The 17,121-nt window shown below is 38.3% G+C and overlaps 2 protein-coding genes across 2 annotated transcripts; one reads left to right on the forward strand and one right to left on the reverse strand.

The window, feature by feature from the left end:
* Nucleotides 1–735: 735 nt before the first annotated feature.
* On the reverse strand, nucleotides 736–2,438 carry LOC102700078 (chaperonin-like RbcX protein 2, chloroplastic). The gene is made up of 5 exons (XM_006658649.3): nucleotides 2,067–2,438; nucleotides 1,834–1,925; nucleotides 1,378–1,435; nucleotides 1,214–1,279; nucleotides 736–1,130 (listed from the first exon to the last, which is right to left on the reverse strand). The coding sequence occupies exons 1-5, from the start codon at nucleotides 2,322–2,324 to the stop codon at nucleotides 1,005–1,007; spliced, it is 600 nt and encodes a 199-aa protein (XP_006658712.2). The 5' UTR covers nucleotides 2,325–2,438; the 3' UTR covers nucleotides 736–1,004.
* Nucleotides 2,439–11,391: 8,953 nt separating this feature from the next.
* On the forward strand, nucleotides 11,392–14,179 carry LOC102709475 (zinc finger AN1 and C2H2 domain-containing stress-associated protein 16). The gene is made up of 2 exons (XM_006657800.3): nucleotides 11,392–11,663; nucleotides 13,205–14,179. The coding sequence occupies exons 1-2, from the start codon at nucleotides 11,565–11,567 to the stop codon at nucleotides 13,982–13,984; spliced, it is 879 nt and encodes a 292-aa protein (XP_006657863.1). The 5' UTR covers nucleotides 11,392–11,564; the 3' UTR covers nucleotides 13,985–14,179.
* Nucleotides 14,180–17,121: the final 2,942 nt, after the last annotated feature.

Consider the following 17,121-nt stretch of genomic DNA (forward strand, 5'->3'; position numbering starts at 1 on the left):
CTCAGCAACACTTGGTGCTATTAAAGGGTATCATACTGCCGGCCTGTCAATAGGCTCTGAAAGGACACATGTAAACCACGAGAAGCAGCTCAAGTTTGGAACTTATGTAGGGGAGCTATCTGAAGCCGTACAATAATGGTATGATGCTGAACTAGTAACTGAGTTTTTCAATAAGCTAAGATAAAAAGCATGGTTTGTATCGTCTTTGCCGGCCTAGGTTAATTATGAAGTCAAGGATGCCTCACCCATAATATGATTATTATGGTGGTTGCCGCCTTGCCGGCAGAAAAGGAGGCTCGCTCCTTTCAACAAATGGAACATGTATTCCCCCTGGACTGCCAAAAGGAAAAGCTCTTATCGATATTGTATACCACCAAACTAACCCATGATGTAATTTTGTCTTTCGTGTGATTCCATGTGGCATATTAGTACCATGATTTTCCATTTTCCTTGTCCTTAGGGATCAGTTCGATGACAAGCAGCAGATATTTCTTGCCCATGTAATCTGTAGTTGACAAACAAGATCAGACCGCAGTTGTACTCAACAAGATCAGACCGCAGTTGTACTGCTTATTGTGTCATTCTTATTTAAAAAATTATTTAAATATCATTTATTTAAAAAATTATAGAAATATCATTTATTTTGCTTATGACTTGCTTTATTATCAAAAGAACTTTAAGCATGACTTGTCATTTTTTATATTTATACTAAATTTTTAAATAAGACGAATGGTCAAGAGTTGTAACAAAAAAAGTCAAACATTTTACATTACGAAAACATTTTACATTACGAAACGAAGGTAGTACTATACATCAAATGTCTTTTTCCCCTTGCTGCCTAGGAGAATATACATCAACTGTTCTATCGATGCAGGGTTACTGATATGCACAAATGAGTAACTCAGGTCAAAATCCAATCTGCAGGAACTTTTCGTAGAGCACATTATTGAGTGGATCTGTCGTACTCAACATAAGTTTCAAGCTTGTTGCTGTTAAGCCATCGTTCATTTTGCTGTGTCGCTGGTGTTTGTGTCATCGGTTGGCCACGCTACGGTTTCCATTAGCCTCTGACGCATTATCTCCAGATTCTCGTTCGAGATCTTCTCGTACATTTTTGCATGGTCGAATTTCTGCGTTGATGCAGAGATAACTAAATAATTTATGCATCAAAGCTGTCTCAATTACTTTGGAGTATCTCATTCCTTTTTATTACCTTGATCCATTTGCTGTACAAATGAAGCCGTGTAATCATCACTCTTTCTGCCAGATCTTGCCTCTCCTGATAAACACGAGTTAAATTAAAAGAATGAACATAGGCAAAAATGTTGAATATATTTTTCTCCATTACTTAGTAACAAGATGCAAATAAGAAGGTACCTTTGCGAGTGCGACGAGGAAATGTTTACCCTCTTTTGGGTCGTTAACCACAACGTAGCTGACAAAAGAAGTGTGTTTTTAGGCACTACTAGGATACAGCTGAAACTTACATCATCAGGAACAGCATTAATCTATCCTACACCCTCGGTCACATAATATCAGATTTTTTAGAATTAAACACATGCATTAAGAAAGTTGGTAGAAATAAAAAAAACATCATTATTGGTTGAGAAGAGAAGGCATGTGAGACTTTAGTAGTGGTGAAAGTTTGGGAGTAGTTGAAAATAGAATGTAGGTATAACAATTATTATATTTTGAGATGAAGTTTAAATACTAGAAAAAAATACTTTTGGTGAGAGAGAGAGAGAGTAGATCTTAACATTTATGTTTTCTTTTGACATGGAACATAGCACTTATGTTAATGGTTTACTATTTTCTTTCAAGAGGGTGACTTACTTGTAGAGCCAAGTATACGCTGGCGGGTTCATTTCATACAATTGATGGAGCACCGTGCTTGTGGCCTTGTAAGTGAAGTAGTTCACGATTTCCTGAAAATTAACGGAGAGAACAATCTTCAGAGTCTCATGCAGTCTAAACCTGATTAACTCTGCTACTACAGCAAATTAATTAATTAATCACCAAGCAAGCTAAAGAACACGTAACGCACGAATACGTCAGCACGTACGTACCGTGTGCACGTCTTCGAAACCCTCCTCGTACTGCCCGCCGAACTCGTCCACGATGACGAGGCCGCCGCGGCCGAGCCTCCTCCCCCTCCGCCGCGCCGCCACCGTGCGCCGCCGCCGCCGCCACCTCAGCCCCCCGACGCGCGACGACGGCGGCAATGGTGGCGCCGCGCGGCATGCGGAGGAGCTGGGAAGGTGGCAGGCGACCGCCGCAGCCATCCGCGCGATGGCGGCAGCCATCCGCGCGATGGCGGCAGCCATCGCGCCGGAACCGGTGTGCTAGAGAGATGTTTTATTTGGCTGTCGCCGCCGGGCCGGGTGCGACGAGGAGAGGGAGAGAGCCGCGGCGCGGTTTGGATTTGTGTGGAGGCGATGGGTGGTTGTAGCCGCGAAAACGCCGCGTTTCTTGGGTTTTCTGAGCGCGACAGGAGAGCCCGCGTTCGTGCCGATATTTCGCCCGGGCTGATCGCTGATTGGTGGCTGAATGGCGACGAGAGGTGGATCAGCATTTTCGTGATTCATTTTTTTTTTTGGCTTCGGAATCAGCATTTCCTCCGTTTTCTTCGAGAATCTTCGCTTTTAGCATTTTGTGAGAATGTTTTGTGGAACGCATGCCTGCAACCCTAAAATATCTTTTTAGGGCACCATTATGGGACATTTCAATACTAGCGGTGTATTTTTATAAGTCTATTAAATATTTTATTTAAAACTTTGGTGAGACATATTTATCAACTCATCTATTTTAACATGATATATATGACATATGATAGAAAATCGTAATATTATATATTTTATTTTCAATTTTACACCTATAAAATATTTATTACTCATACTAGTGGTGTATTATAGTAAGATCAGATTTGTTAGTTCCAAAGCAAAGGACAACACATAATTATTCGAGAATATCTATACTAATATAAAAAGAAGCAGTTTGAATTTTTATATGGCCACACCATTAAATATACACAGGATTTAGCAGATCCATTTTCCATCGTTAGATGCACATATCCCATGGTCAAAAATGTTTTGAAACACTTTTCTCTTGCAATCCTACACAGGACATGTCCCTAAATTACGCTCTCCCGACATTGCAGCCAAACACAAGCCACCCAGCGCCACCGCCGCCAGGCGCAGGAAGCCGCCTCCGCCCGGCGCAGGGCGTCGCCGCCTCTCCCTAGGGCAGGACGCCGCCCCCATCCGGCGTAGGCCACCACCGTCGCCCGACGCAAGATGCCGCCTCCGCCCGGCCCAAGACGCCGTGTCCTCCCGGCGCAGGACGACACCGCCGCCGTTGCCCGGCACAGTGCACCGTCTCTCGCCCGACCCAGGACGCCGTCCCCTCCCGGCGCAGGATGCCGCAGCCACCGCCCAGCGCTCAAGCCGCCTCCTCCACCTCCGACGCCCTTCACCCCATCTATTCTATGACTCCGTCGCCCACGCTCCCGATTACCCGCCGCAAGCCACCACTACGTGCTCCCAGACACCACCAGTCGATGCAGGCTGTCGTCCCCATAGCTCCGTGCCTCCGTTCGCCACCAACCGCCCCACGGCCACCGCCGCTGCGCCGACGCTCCCCACCGGCGCAAGCTCCTGCCCCCACTCCAACGCCATCTGCCGGCTGCACACTACGCTCCTGCCCATTGCCGGTCACGCCCACGCCGTCGGATGTTGCCTGCTCCTGCCCCACGCCGTTTCTATCCCGTCGCTGGGCCCTCCCACGCCGACGACCGCCGCCTGCTCCCGAAACAAAGCAGACGGCCGCTGCGCCCATGGCGTTTTTGCCCTACCGCCGATGGATGCCACCAGCTGCTGCCCCCGCATATCTGAATCTAATTTTTTTTTGTGTATGTGTGTTGCACCGTATTTCAGGTGACACCTCCCCTATTGGTTGCGCATTCGACGAATGCAACGTCCACTTCAAGATAAGAACACATCGAGCAAGCTATTCAAGGCAGATAAAAAAGATTGTAGATTCTTAAACAGTTAGCCTTTTGTTTTTATCTTAGACTGAAACTGAAAACTGCGTCTGAAAATGTACAGTACTCCAAGGAGAACCGAGACTACCATAATCCATAATCCAAAGTTCAATACCAAGATTGGGGCTTACTCCGAGGGCTGTGCCCTTGAAAGTGTGCTCATGTTCTAGGGTCATGACGATTACATGTACCTGATACGCCCGGTTCATCGTCGTCGTACTGTTGCTTTGTTACATGGAGCAAATCTTTATTTTCTGGTACTGAGTTTGCAGTTTGTTTCTGAATTATTGATGTGTTTCTTGTCCAACTATTTACTGATATCTTATTGTGTTATGTACCTGACATGATGGTCATCTTTTAGTTCATTGTCTGACCATGCCAAGCAATATATTCCAGCGGCACTTTGTTGTCTGACCATGCCAAATGATGACTTGAACTTTCCAAATAGATGAATTGTGTGTTCATGCCGTGTCAATGGCATGCTTTGAGATGCAGGTCATCAATTTTCATTCATTATTTTCACTCTGTCCAATATGAGCTAATCATGTTATTAATGAAGTCATCAAAATTGCAAGCAGAGGCTAACATACATATATATGGAAATCTTATTTTATTAAGTACTCCTTTTCTTTTGTCCTTGCTCTACTAACCGTGTTACTATGACTAGAGTTGAAAGGTGCCAGAAATATGCTTAAAACATCTCCGCTACCATTTACATTTTTGTAAAACACAAGTAAAAATGATATTTACATTTTTTATGAGTAAAACACTGCTGTCGCCTTTGCTGTGTGCTTCTGCAAGGTGCTGCGGTCCGTCCCCTCTCCCCCTGCATAAAGCTATCCTTCTCCTTTCTCCAAATATCATTAGTAAAGACTCTTATTGCTACTTTTAGCTATGAATTTCTCTCAACCTTTCAATCTCCCAAACGGAGCCATTGTTGGCACGTGACATACAATCACACGTGTATTTTGAGTTATTTTTCTTTTGTTGCTCAAATTAACTTTTGACTTTTTATTGATGTTGCTGTGTTTAATGTTGGTCTAGTAGATCACTACACAAGTTTTTCCTATGCCAGAGTGCTGGCTCTAATGGACAATAAGTCACATACTGCTCATTTCTGTTATCATATATATTGCATGGAGAAATGATAAACTACAATTGCCTACTTTTAAGGTTAGCATCAAAACATTTTCTTTTATTATTTATAATAGTACATAACATTCTAATTTATAAATAAAAGTATGTGTAGGATGGCTATGAGCTAAGGAGACATTCATTGATACATCTATTGGCATGTCAAGAGAATGAGTGTAAAAGCAACATACCTACTGCCGCACGAGATATCATTAAGTATATTGCTAATGTTGAATGATAGATTTAATTAAATTGTTACATTGTATTAGTCATGGTGTTACCGAATGGTTATGATTTGACCTTCTTTATGTTAGCAGCATAATAGTTTATGCTATAACATTATATTATTTTTCTATGTGGATATATTTTTGTCACAATATAAAAATATTATATTTGATGGTACCACATATATATATATATATATCCGAGAGTTATGTGACATATTAACTCCGTTTTATATATTTTGTGTGACATGTCAAGAAAAAATAATAAATTTATTTATGTTTATCATGACATAGTGGGAAACGTGCTTTGCACGTGCAAGATTACTGGTCTTAATAAAAAGTCAGTGTTGTAAACAACGGCTAACTGAAGCTTTTCTTTTTGACACGTAAAACAAGAAACATAATTTGTATGTGATTAATTAATTATTTATCATCTAAGTTTGAAAAATACATTTATTTGATTTTAAAAAATATATTTGAAGTTTTTTTACGAATACACTTCAGTAAATATGCTCATAAAAAACAGATGTATCCAATCCGATAAGTAGTCTAGAACATGGCTTTAGGTATATACAACAGTGTAGATAATACTATACTATTTGATATATATAGATAGCTAAACAGATAAATTGTACAATAGTTTATCTACCTAGCTGTCTCTATAATATTTAATACATTATTTTTTTATACTTTGTATTTGTTGTATGCAACCGAAGTTTTTTTTAAAAAAAGGACTGCATGCAGACTGGGAGCACGTGCCCAAGTGGTAGACGAACGAAAAGACAACGTCCAGGTTTTTTATGAGTTAATGGTGCTACGTAGGATGATTAATCTAACGTGAATGCATATAGACGACCATTGTCTCACTGTTATACATATCCTTATATTGTGTCATGAGTGTCATGAGAGTGAGTTGGGAACTTATTCCAGTCACATGACAAACGAAACGTTAGATTACTGAATAATTAATTAAAATATTAGCTAAATAAAATTTTAAAATATATTAATATGATTTTAAAATTATTTTTTATTTTTTTTAAAAAAACACACCAGCAGTTGAGAAGCATGCAAGTGAAATTAGAAGTTGATAAATAGAAGAAAAAATGTTAGTACGAAAGGGATTGTGAACCAATGCAACCATGAAACAACGGCTCCCCGTTAACAGCAGCTGCGGATGCAGAAACATTTTAAAGCATGGGCAAATCGTATTCACGTGTTTGTTTGCTATAAACCTTTTATTCAGTTCAAGGAAAAAAAATAGTTCAGGCCTTGTTTAGTTACTAAAAACTTTCTCTAAAACATCACGTCGAATCTTTGGACACCTAAATAAAGCATTAAATATATATGAACGTTAAAACTAATTACATAGTTATGGAGGAAATCGTAAGATGAATCTTTTGAGTCTAATTAGTATATGATTAGCCATAAATGCTACAGTAACCAACATGTGCTAATTACTGATTAATTAGACTAAAAAAATTCGTCTCATAGTTTTCCAGCGAAATCTGAAATTTATTTTATAATTAAACTATGTTTAATACTTTAAATGTATGACCCGTACGCGTTAATGTGACCTCTCTCCCGAAAATTTTCGACAACTAAACGCTACCTCAAATTCTACCGTGGAACGGCACTATCGTGTTACTGCTATTGTTCTCATAAAGGAGCTCCAAGCTTTTGCTGCCGCGGCTCCCCCACGCGCGGCGCCGAGACGGTCGGGGGTCACGCGATCGCCCGTGCGTGCGTCCGCGAAACCTGGCCTAATCAAACGCACGGCACGGCACAAGCAACGGGACGAGCCAAAAATTTCGCGGCCGCGTCAACCACGCCACCGGACCGGAACCGGAGACGCGCGCGCGAGACGCCCAAAAAATGTCGCGGAATTTGCTTGCTGGCCCACGAGATCCCCCGGTTTCTGCGTCTCCTGCCAGTGGGGGGAGACGAGACGCGGTCGCGCGCCGCCCGGTGGACCGATTCCCGCACCCGCGCGGCACGCGCACCGCGTCTTCTCTAGCGGCACAATGGGAGTACGTACGGGTGCGCGCGACAAGTCTGGCTTGGTCGTCGCCGCGTCGCGTGAGTGAGGCCGGGTTGCTTCGCCCGACGACCGCTGCCAAAGTTCGCGTGTTCGGTTGAATGGCAGCGGTTGCTAATCGCGTCCTCCTATGTTAAAATGTATTGGTGCCAGCTCTCACCGACTCCACCTGCTCCAGAACGAGAAAGCAACCGACTAGAAACATGACACACGGAACAAAATGGTTTCATATCATCTACCCTACGGTGCCCCAGTTTACTCGTTTACTCATTTATTCATTAGATAAATACAAAGACTAATATAATCTGCTTTAGATCGTACGGTTCACGTCAGTCGGTGGAGCGCAAGGCTCTTAATGTTATGGTCGTGGGTTCAAACCCCACGGTGAGCACTGTTTATATATATATTTTTTACTCTCTCTTTTGTCCCTGTACACACACAATACCGGAACAGCTAACGTGCTCACGTGTGACGTGTTACCGTTAAAGCAGCACGCTGCGTTTTCTTTAATTCTTTTTTCTCTTTGTTTAAAGATGACCAACACACAACAACATTTGTTAAATGTTCTTAGAAAGATCAGCAGCAGACTGCACACTATACCATGGTTTGATGTTGGCAATAGATTAATCTAACACGTAGATCCGATCAAAGCCTCCTTGTCGCGACTAGCTGCTAAACACACCTGGCCATTGGCTGGCCATTGTGTGCAAGGAACACTTATCTATCCTGTAGTGTACCACACAAAAGACTCATGAAATAGATCTGACGCAGACATACATATCATCTGCAACGAAAGAAACGACTCAAATCATACATGAAATTGGTATCTTTTATATTCCACTTTTGCACTTTGCTTGTCGGCAAATCATGCATGCAGATAAATTGCAGTGTATGCTAACTTTTCATAATACATGGATATTTTTAGAAAGAGTAATAAATCAAAGTCATAAAGAGATGATATATATGTACACATCCATGTATATATATAAACACGAATGATTAACCGTAGACCCCCAAATCAACTCCGTTAAATCAAAATAGAATGGGTCTTAATTAAAAATATATTATATACATAATCTAAAAATTTTATATCACAACGTTGAATTTTAAGTCATCGTTTAATCATTCGTCTTTTTCGAAGTTTTTGTACACACGTAGAATATTATACTTCATTTTTATAGTCTCCAATTTTTCATATGTATATATATCAACACAAATGGTCAACCGTTGACCTCTAAATCAACAATGTTAAATAAAAATAGCACTGATATTAATTAAACGATGTATCGTTATATATATATATAATATTTGTATATACGTTTGGGTTGACAATATAAAATAACGAGAAATATTTTTTTCACACGGTGGTATTTGTAATATTTTCTCGGTATTTTATATAAATATATCAACACGAATGAATCAACATAATCAAATTGAAAATGAACAAGTATAAAATAAATTTTGTAATATATGTACATATATTATTTAAATTATAAATATGTCTGTTCAGATTGACTTATAGGTAATTATGAGAGCTTTTTTTTACAAGGTAGAATTGACTCATACGTACATATATTTTATAAATTTTTTGACAAGGTAGAATAAATTTATACACTTTCCAACTATATAGCTCTTATAATTATGTTATATATACGTATACACATAAGATTTATGACTAATTGTACATAGGATTTTTTTATTTCTGTTAGATTAGGATAAAAGAATGTTGTTAACTCGAATTGCACAAATTTGCCTAAATAATTCATTTTACATGAACTAGAAGATAAATCTTAATTGCATTAATTGTATTAAGGACCAACACATACATCTTCAAAAAGATTCCAATTTAATATATTTTAGTATAGACATATCCTAATAACATCGTGTATGGTACACATTGGCCATGAAATTCATTTGGTTGAACATGACTATTGATATATAAATTGTGGAATATCTAAAACATAAACTTTATTTCAATCCTTTAATTTTTATTATCAAATATCACCATACGTTAGCACATGTATGTTTGATATATGACTTGAATCAAATTAAGATGCAATTAGACCTATTTTACAAAAATTAGTTTAACTAACGAAATTAAATAATGTATATATGAAAATATTATAATACCGTAGTGTTAGCACGGGTATATTGCTAGTATTATAATACGTACTTTTTATCCAAGTCAAACCTATGTGTATAGAAAAATACATGAATATATGCAACTCCAAACTAGTTTAATTAAATCTATAATTAAATATATTCATATAGTTTATTTACATCGTGTTAAAAATATTGGTGTACTTTTCTCTAAATTTGGTTAAATTTGGAGATACTTGGTTTGGTACAAACTCACATTAACTTATATTCCCTCCATTTTATAACGTATGATGTTTGATTTTTTTGCTTGCGATGTTTAATCATTTGTCTTATTTAAAATATTATAAAAATATCATTTATTTTGCTTATGACTTACTTTATTATCAAAAGAACTTTAAACATGACTTGTCATTTTTTATATTTGTATAAAATTTTTGAATAAAACGAATGATCAAACGTTAAAAAAAATCAAACATCTTATATTATGAAACGGAGGTAGTAATATAAATAGATGGAATACATATTTATAGTATTTTAAAGTTTCTCTAGAAATATAATTAATTGTTAATCCAAGTCTTATCGTAAAAAATAGAAAAAGCGCTGGAAACATTTTGTTTCACCTAAACTGCCACATATTCCGGTCACAAAAATCAAACCGGAATTGCTTAGTCTTAAGTTTTTTTTTCCAATGTAATTCGATCTTAAGTTTTGGATGTCTGATATTTTTTAATGACGGAAAGACCCTTCCTTCTTTTTTCAATCTCAGCAAACAGCCACCTTAGCTCCACGTAGACCTGCCACTGGGGAGGGTATTGTGCAACCTATATCATACGCAAATTTACCCATACCAGTTTTTAAAAAATTATCCATACCAAAATTAAATGAGTATTACCTAATATGTATGGGTAACTAACAAATAAGTCAAGAGACCTATGTGTGAGTTTCACGTGCAGAAATTGTTCAAAATTTACACAAAGTTGCTCTTATACATAATAAATCATTTCATTAATTTCAGTCAAATTTTATAAAATTTTATAGTGTGAATGTGAGTCTGAAAACTTTAGGTCCGAGTTAATACATACTAAATATGTATGAATAAAATAGGTAAAACGGGTAATATCCTCCCCATACCTAAAATCTCAATGAGTAATTATTCTTTACTCCTACCCTACCCAAATGACATGTGTATGGATAATGAATAACCGGTGGCATTTCTAGCTCCACGTACAAATTAGTCGCAAATCAAATTGTTATTACTTCCTCCCAAAATAATTATTGATATAGATTATTTGTTTAGTAAACGTCAAATATTTTAAAAGAAATAACCACAGTGCTCCTCGTGGAGTAGTTTGGAGTAGAGGAAGAGAATTGAATGAAATGTAATTGACTGAATAAATATAACTTTAGAGTGATAAGTTTCTTGAGAAAAAATTAAATAAAATAGAAAAATATTACTAGATTAGAGATATCATAATATTATGAATCTAATCCGGTACATTTTTTCTAAGACGGAGGCAGTAGGTATGGCCCGTTTAGTTCTAAAAATTCCCCCATAAGACGAATTTTTCGAGTCTAATTAGTCCATGATTAGTCATAAGTGTTACGACACCCATATATGCTAATGACTGATTAATTATACTTGAAAGATTCATCTCGTGGTTTTCAGCTGCACTATAAAATTTGTTTTTTTATTAGTGTCCAAAATCTAGTTTTAACATTCAATCAAACGTCCAATGTAACATGAAATGTTTTGTTTCGCGGACTAAATGGGACCTGAGTTTGTTGGGACTAGGAACCAGGAAGTCTATAACAACCCGGCCATTTTCGGCCCGGTCAAAACTCAAAACGTTACGAATTCTATTCGATTTCGTGCCTGTCCCACGCCCTTGACGTCTTGACGAGGAAGCGAAGCCTTCTTCCCATCTTCCCTTCGCTCCTACCGGCGGCAACGATCGGGAAGCCGTCGCCGGAGCGGAGGAGGCTCGGCGGCGAGGCGAGGCGAGTGGGGGTCCTCCCCCTCCGGAGTCCTGCCATGGGGACGCCGGAGTTCCCGAACCTGGGGCGGCACTGCAGCGTCGGCGACTGCAACCAGATCGACTTCCTGCCCTTCACCTGCGACCGCTGCGACCACGTACGTTTTCCGCCTCCTCCCCCCCGCGCCCCCTGGCTGTTTGGTATCTCGATGCGTCGTCTTCCGAGATTGGGATCGTCGTTGCGTTGTTTTAGGGTCTTTCCCTGGAATATTGCTTGATACGGTTTTCTTGAAGTAGATCATGGAAGTGGTTGTTTGGGGGAAAATCTTGGCCTGTCATTAGAATTGTGATCTAGAGGTACCTCTAGGGACTGACTTGATGAGAAGAGAAGGGAAGTTCATCTTAGGATAGAAATGTTACGGTTTTTTGGCCCGTTCGGTGGATGCGAGTTGATGTATATATCGTTGACTACTTGACTAAGAGGGTGACCCTTTATATACATAATTACATTTCGATGAATTGGTTAGATTTAGTGTCATTGCTTGGGTTTCATATACTAGGGGCGTGTTCTTTAGCCGAGTGCTTACATGAGCTGCAAAAATCGTCTTTTGGATTGGTCAGATTGGTCAGAGTGTGTACTTCATTAACGAATCAAATGTTTTTTTTTAATTTTTTGAGAAAGGCCGCAGCCCTGCTCTCCATTAAAGCCAAAAAGGTCCAACACCGGGGAGACCGGATCCACATTACAGCATCAACCACAAAACGAAAGGAAACCCAGTTTTGTGCACTAAGCCAAAACACATAGCAGCTCCAGAAACACTACCAGACACATTGCACTTTAACCAACTCATACATACGAATCAAATAGTTATCGCTAATGAAACTGGAATTGAGGGAATCAGGTTTTAGTTGATAAGGATTTTCTGCACTTTGACGTGTGAATCACATTGATGATAACTGAATTCAGAGCATGATAAGAAAACAATGGAAAATGATAGTGGGACTCTTATTTGCAACTGCATCCACACGCGCATGCTGTACCAGATACATGTCCTGTACGCGAACTCTGTTTAGATCGTGGAAAATTACTGTTATTATTTCTTTGATTCCCCTAGTTGCTGTGAATGACATCTCAATGTTACTGGTTATAATTATTTCTCTCGAGTTGTGACTCACTGGGATTACAGCACCATATCTTTGCTGTTGAAGTAAACCTTTTGTGTTCTAACCCTTTTCTAAAATCTATGTTTATCCATGTGCTTTTTTGGCTTTCTGGATGTAGAAATAACATTGCACTAAAGATGCAAAGCATGCATAGTGGATACTTCCTCCGTTTCATAATGTAAGATGTTTGATTTTTTTGTTTGTAATGTTTGGTTATTTTTCTTATTCAAAAAATTATGAAAATATCATTTATTTTGCTTGTGACTTACTTTATTATCAAAAGAACTTTAAGCACGACTTGTCATTTTTTATATTTGTACTAAATTTTTAAATAAAACGCATGGTCAAATGTTACAACCAAAAAAGTCAAACATCTTAATTATGAAACGAAGGTAGTAACTTACATTGCCCTCAGAAGTCATTGGGCGACATATCTTTTGCCTGAATGCTTGCCCTTTTGATTTCCTTGTTTATATTTGTAAGCTCTAAATACTGTCATCTGGATTGCTGATATGGTTATTGGATCTTTGTTTAGGTCTTTTGCCTTCAGCACCGAAGCTATACATCGCATAAGTGCCCGAATGCAGATCAGAAAGATGTGACTGTCCTTATCTGCCCACTCTGTGCTAAAGGAGTTCGTCTCAATCCAAATGAAGATCCCAACATCACCTGGGACTCCCATGTCAATACTGACTGTGATCCATCAAATTACCAGAAAGTAACGAAGAAAAAGAAGTGCCCAGTGCCTGGGTGTAGAGAAACATTGACATTTTCAAATACAATCAGATGCAAAGATTGCACCAAAGAACACTGCCTGAAGCACAGATTTGGGCCTGATCACAAGTGCCCTGGACCAAGAAAACCAGATTCTACATTCCCCTTCGGAAATATGCTCAGGAGAAGTCAGAAGGCAGAGCCACGTTCAAACAGCAGTAGCAATAATAGTTCATCCTGGTGGAGCTCTAGCCTGCTTACCGTAGCATCCAATTTCAAATCATCTGCTGAAGCTGGGATGCAAAAGTTGAGCACAGCAACCACCCAAGCCATCCAGAAGGCTAAGGATGGGATATCAACAGGCAGCAGCAGCAGCAGCAGCAGTGGTGATCTTGTGGAGCAATGTGTTCAATGCCCAGCGAGATTTCCCACCGTGGGGGCCTTAATCGAGCACTGCGAGAAGTCCCATCAGAGCAACTCGCAACCAAATCGCAGCAGAGTGACGGTTGATGTTTGCCCGAAATGCAGCAAGGCGTTTCGAGATCCAGTGTTGCTTGTGGAGCATGTTGAGAGGGACCATGGAGGAACTTCGAGAGCGTAGAGCTGCTCATGTGTAATCTACCTGTGTAACATGTATTTCTTTTCACTAGTCATTACACTCATTTGGTTTGGATTATACTGTATTGTCTTGGGGGTTCAATGTGCCCATGAAAGAAGGTATAGTTTTAAGGCCGTTTCAAGGCCATTGTGAATTGAAACTTCATTCTAGACACCAGAAAGCCAAGTCTGATTCGTTGAAAGAATCTGTCGTGAAGTGCAAGCTGCAAACATTGCCTTCTGTCAGTTGTTAGTGGTGAAATGGAAACAATAACCTCACTGTGCATGCGTAGGAGGCGAAGTGTGATTGTGTTGGGCACGTTTACATTATCCCATTGATATCCTTGCACCAGGGAATACCGAATGGAAAGTCTTGGAGTTGGAGATGCTATAGTCCACTCGACCGTAGGGCCTATGCCTTTGTGCATATATAACATATAAAGGTGTTTATTAGTTGACCTTACTAATCGTCACACAAGTAAATTTGGTGACATGGAGAAAAACAAGTAAATTTAGTGACATGGAGAAAAGAGATAGAATGATACTAATCCTCATGCAAGTAAATTTTGTGACGTGAAGAAAAGGAGAAAAATCGTTATGCATGACAACGACTTAGAGTCGACTTCTAGCATTTATTAAAGAAAATTTTGTTATATGAGGGTGGATAAAAAGGAAAGTAACATAATAAAAGTTTATGTTATTGTATTAATGAAGAAAACATATCTAACTCTACATTTGTATGTACCATTATAAAACAGGGTCTTGTTTCTAACATGAACAGGAAGTGTCCATAGTGGACTCTACCTTTGAACATGTCCTTATATCAATATAAGTGATGACGCAAGTGTATTTTCATTAATAATTTTTTCAGTCATTAAGAAAATACATGGAGGTATTAAATTTTGAAAAGGTCTGTTTTACGCCCTAAACTAATTGATAAGACGACTTAACCCCTTAAACTTTTTCTTAACTCATTTTGTCCCCTAAACTATTAAGATAGTTCACCTCACTACTTCATAAAATTTCTCTTTGCTGTTATTGTTAATAGTTCTATTTTAAGCTGATATTTTTAGAACTATAGATGACACCATTATTAAAATTTTAAATTTTTCCAATTTTTCTGACTATTTGCTTGAACTTTAAAATATCAATGTTTAAATCAACGTAAGGTGCTTCCAACCTATGTAAATTGTTTATTTTTTTAAATAGCGAGATGTAAGTTGTAATGCATCTACCATCGTATCAAAACTTCATTGTAATTATGACTAATATGGAGAGAAAAAAGAATAGTTAGAGAGTAAAGTGAACCTTTTTAATAATGTGGGGGGGGGGGTTGGTAAAGTAAGGCAAAAAATAGTTTAGGAGGCTAAGTGCTCCAATAAAATAGTTTGGGAAAGTAAAATAAATTTTTTTGTGTGAAATTTGGTATCGTATATTGTAGTATTTTTTAAGAATGATAAAATCGTCCATTTTCATTAAGATTATAATCATTTTTCTATAGAATTCAAATGGTTTGCCCAAAGTGAAGTCGCTGCTGATTATAATATTATATATACTCAATCTAGTTGGGCGGAAGCCAACTAGACCATAATCACAATCGATTATTAGAGTAACTCTTGAGTTTGCGGTGTATTTTGGAAAATAATATTCAGAGAGTAATCTCCACTATTTAGATCATGACATACAATTGATGGGGGATATAGTTTTGAGAGTTTAAAATTATTTCCCACGACACTCACCCCCCCCCCCCCCGGGACCCATACTCCCCGTTAACACGTCAGGAAATTAGCAGAAGTACGTGGTTGACCAAAACGAAATGAGGGAATATCAATTATTTCTAGGTGATTCGTGGGACGAGAATTCAGAATCGTCTCGTGCTGCGGGGAAAAAAAAAAACTAACCGCAAGAGCTGAGGAGCTGAGGATACACTGAGCCTGAGGCACCATGCGGTACCGAGGCCGGTCGACCGACCCGGCTCGCCCCATCCCCATGCAGTATTAATAGTAGAAAAAAAAAATCCATTTTACTCTCCAAAACTTATGGACTGGACCGCTTGATCCATTAAATTATTATTTTTTTCATTTTACCTCGTAAATTATTGACATTAATTTACTTCAATATTTCATAACATCTATAAATAGTTTGAAAAATTCTAAAAAAAATGGCGAGAAGTAAGTTATAATGTACATATCATTCTAACAAAATTTCAGTACAAACGACGACTAATATAGAGAAAAAAATGAAATAGCGATTGAGAGTAGGGTGAATTGTTTTGTTTTCATAGTTCATGGTGTAAAACGGAAAAAAAGTTTAGGGGGCTAAGTACTCCAATAAAATAAAAGTTCTAGGAAGTAAAATAAACTTTTTTTCATAGTACCTTCAAACTTAATTGACCCTTACGAATACACGCATATGCCAACTACGAATTAACAATAATACCATACAATTTATTTCCAAAATTACCCTCCTGCAAATTCTGCTACACATATTATCAGAAGTAGAACTAGAACTGTCCGTTGTATGTCATCCAGTCAACGGCTTACTTTCAATCAGAAATACCCTTCAATATTCTTTTTTTATAACCGGTCCAAATTTTTAGTTTTACTTATTGAAATACAATTGATAGTTTCACTGACAGTTTAGTTTAGAGAAAAAAAGACTAGTATAAAGGATTAACAACTGGTAGTTGTAATTGTTTGATAGGATTGTATGCCTGGACTTGCTGAATTTAATGTTAAAATTATAACTGAACAGTCTGTCCTTTCATGCACTCAAAAGGATAGTAATCAGATGAGCATAATTGTAGTTTCTTAGTAGAATCATCAACCACTGCTACAGCTTCGTGAATGTTCATCTAATTGTAGGCTTGTAGAAAATTTACAATTTTGACAAAACTGTTTCAGCTTTGTAAAATTTGCTAGTCAATAAAAATATCAAATATGCTAAAACATGCATCCACGTTCAGGGTGTTATTTTAGGCATGATTAAGAAACTCTAGTGTACTTCGTGCTTTAGAGCAAGTATAATAATAGACTATTAGCCGGCTATGATGAGGTGAAGGAGAGAGGGAGGAGAAAGAAGCGGACTGTAATCTTATAACCAGCTTAGATACAAGAAGCAAGAAACTCTGTGAGAGATAAA

The sequence above is a fragment of the Oryza brachyantha genome, chromosome 7 (assembly GCF_000231095.2).
Source record: "Oryza brachyantha chromosome 7, ObraRS2, whole genome shotgun sequence".
NCBI classification, from domain to species: Eukaryota; Viridiplantae; Streptophyta; class Magnoliopsida; order Poales; family Poaceae; genus Oryza; species Oryza brachyantha.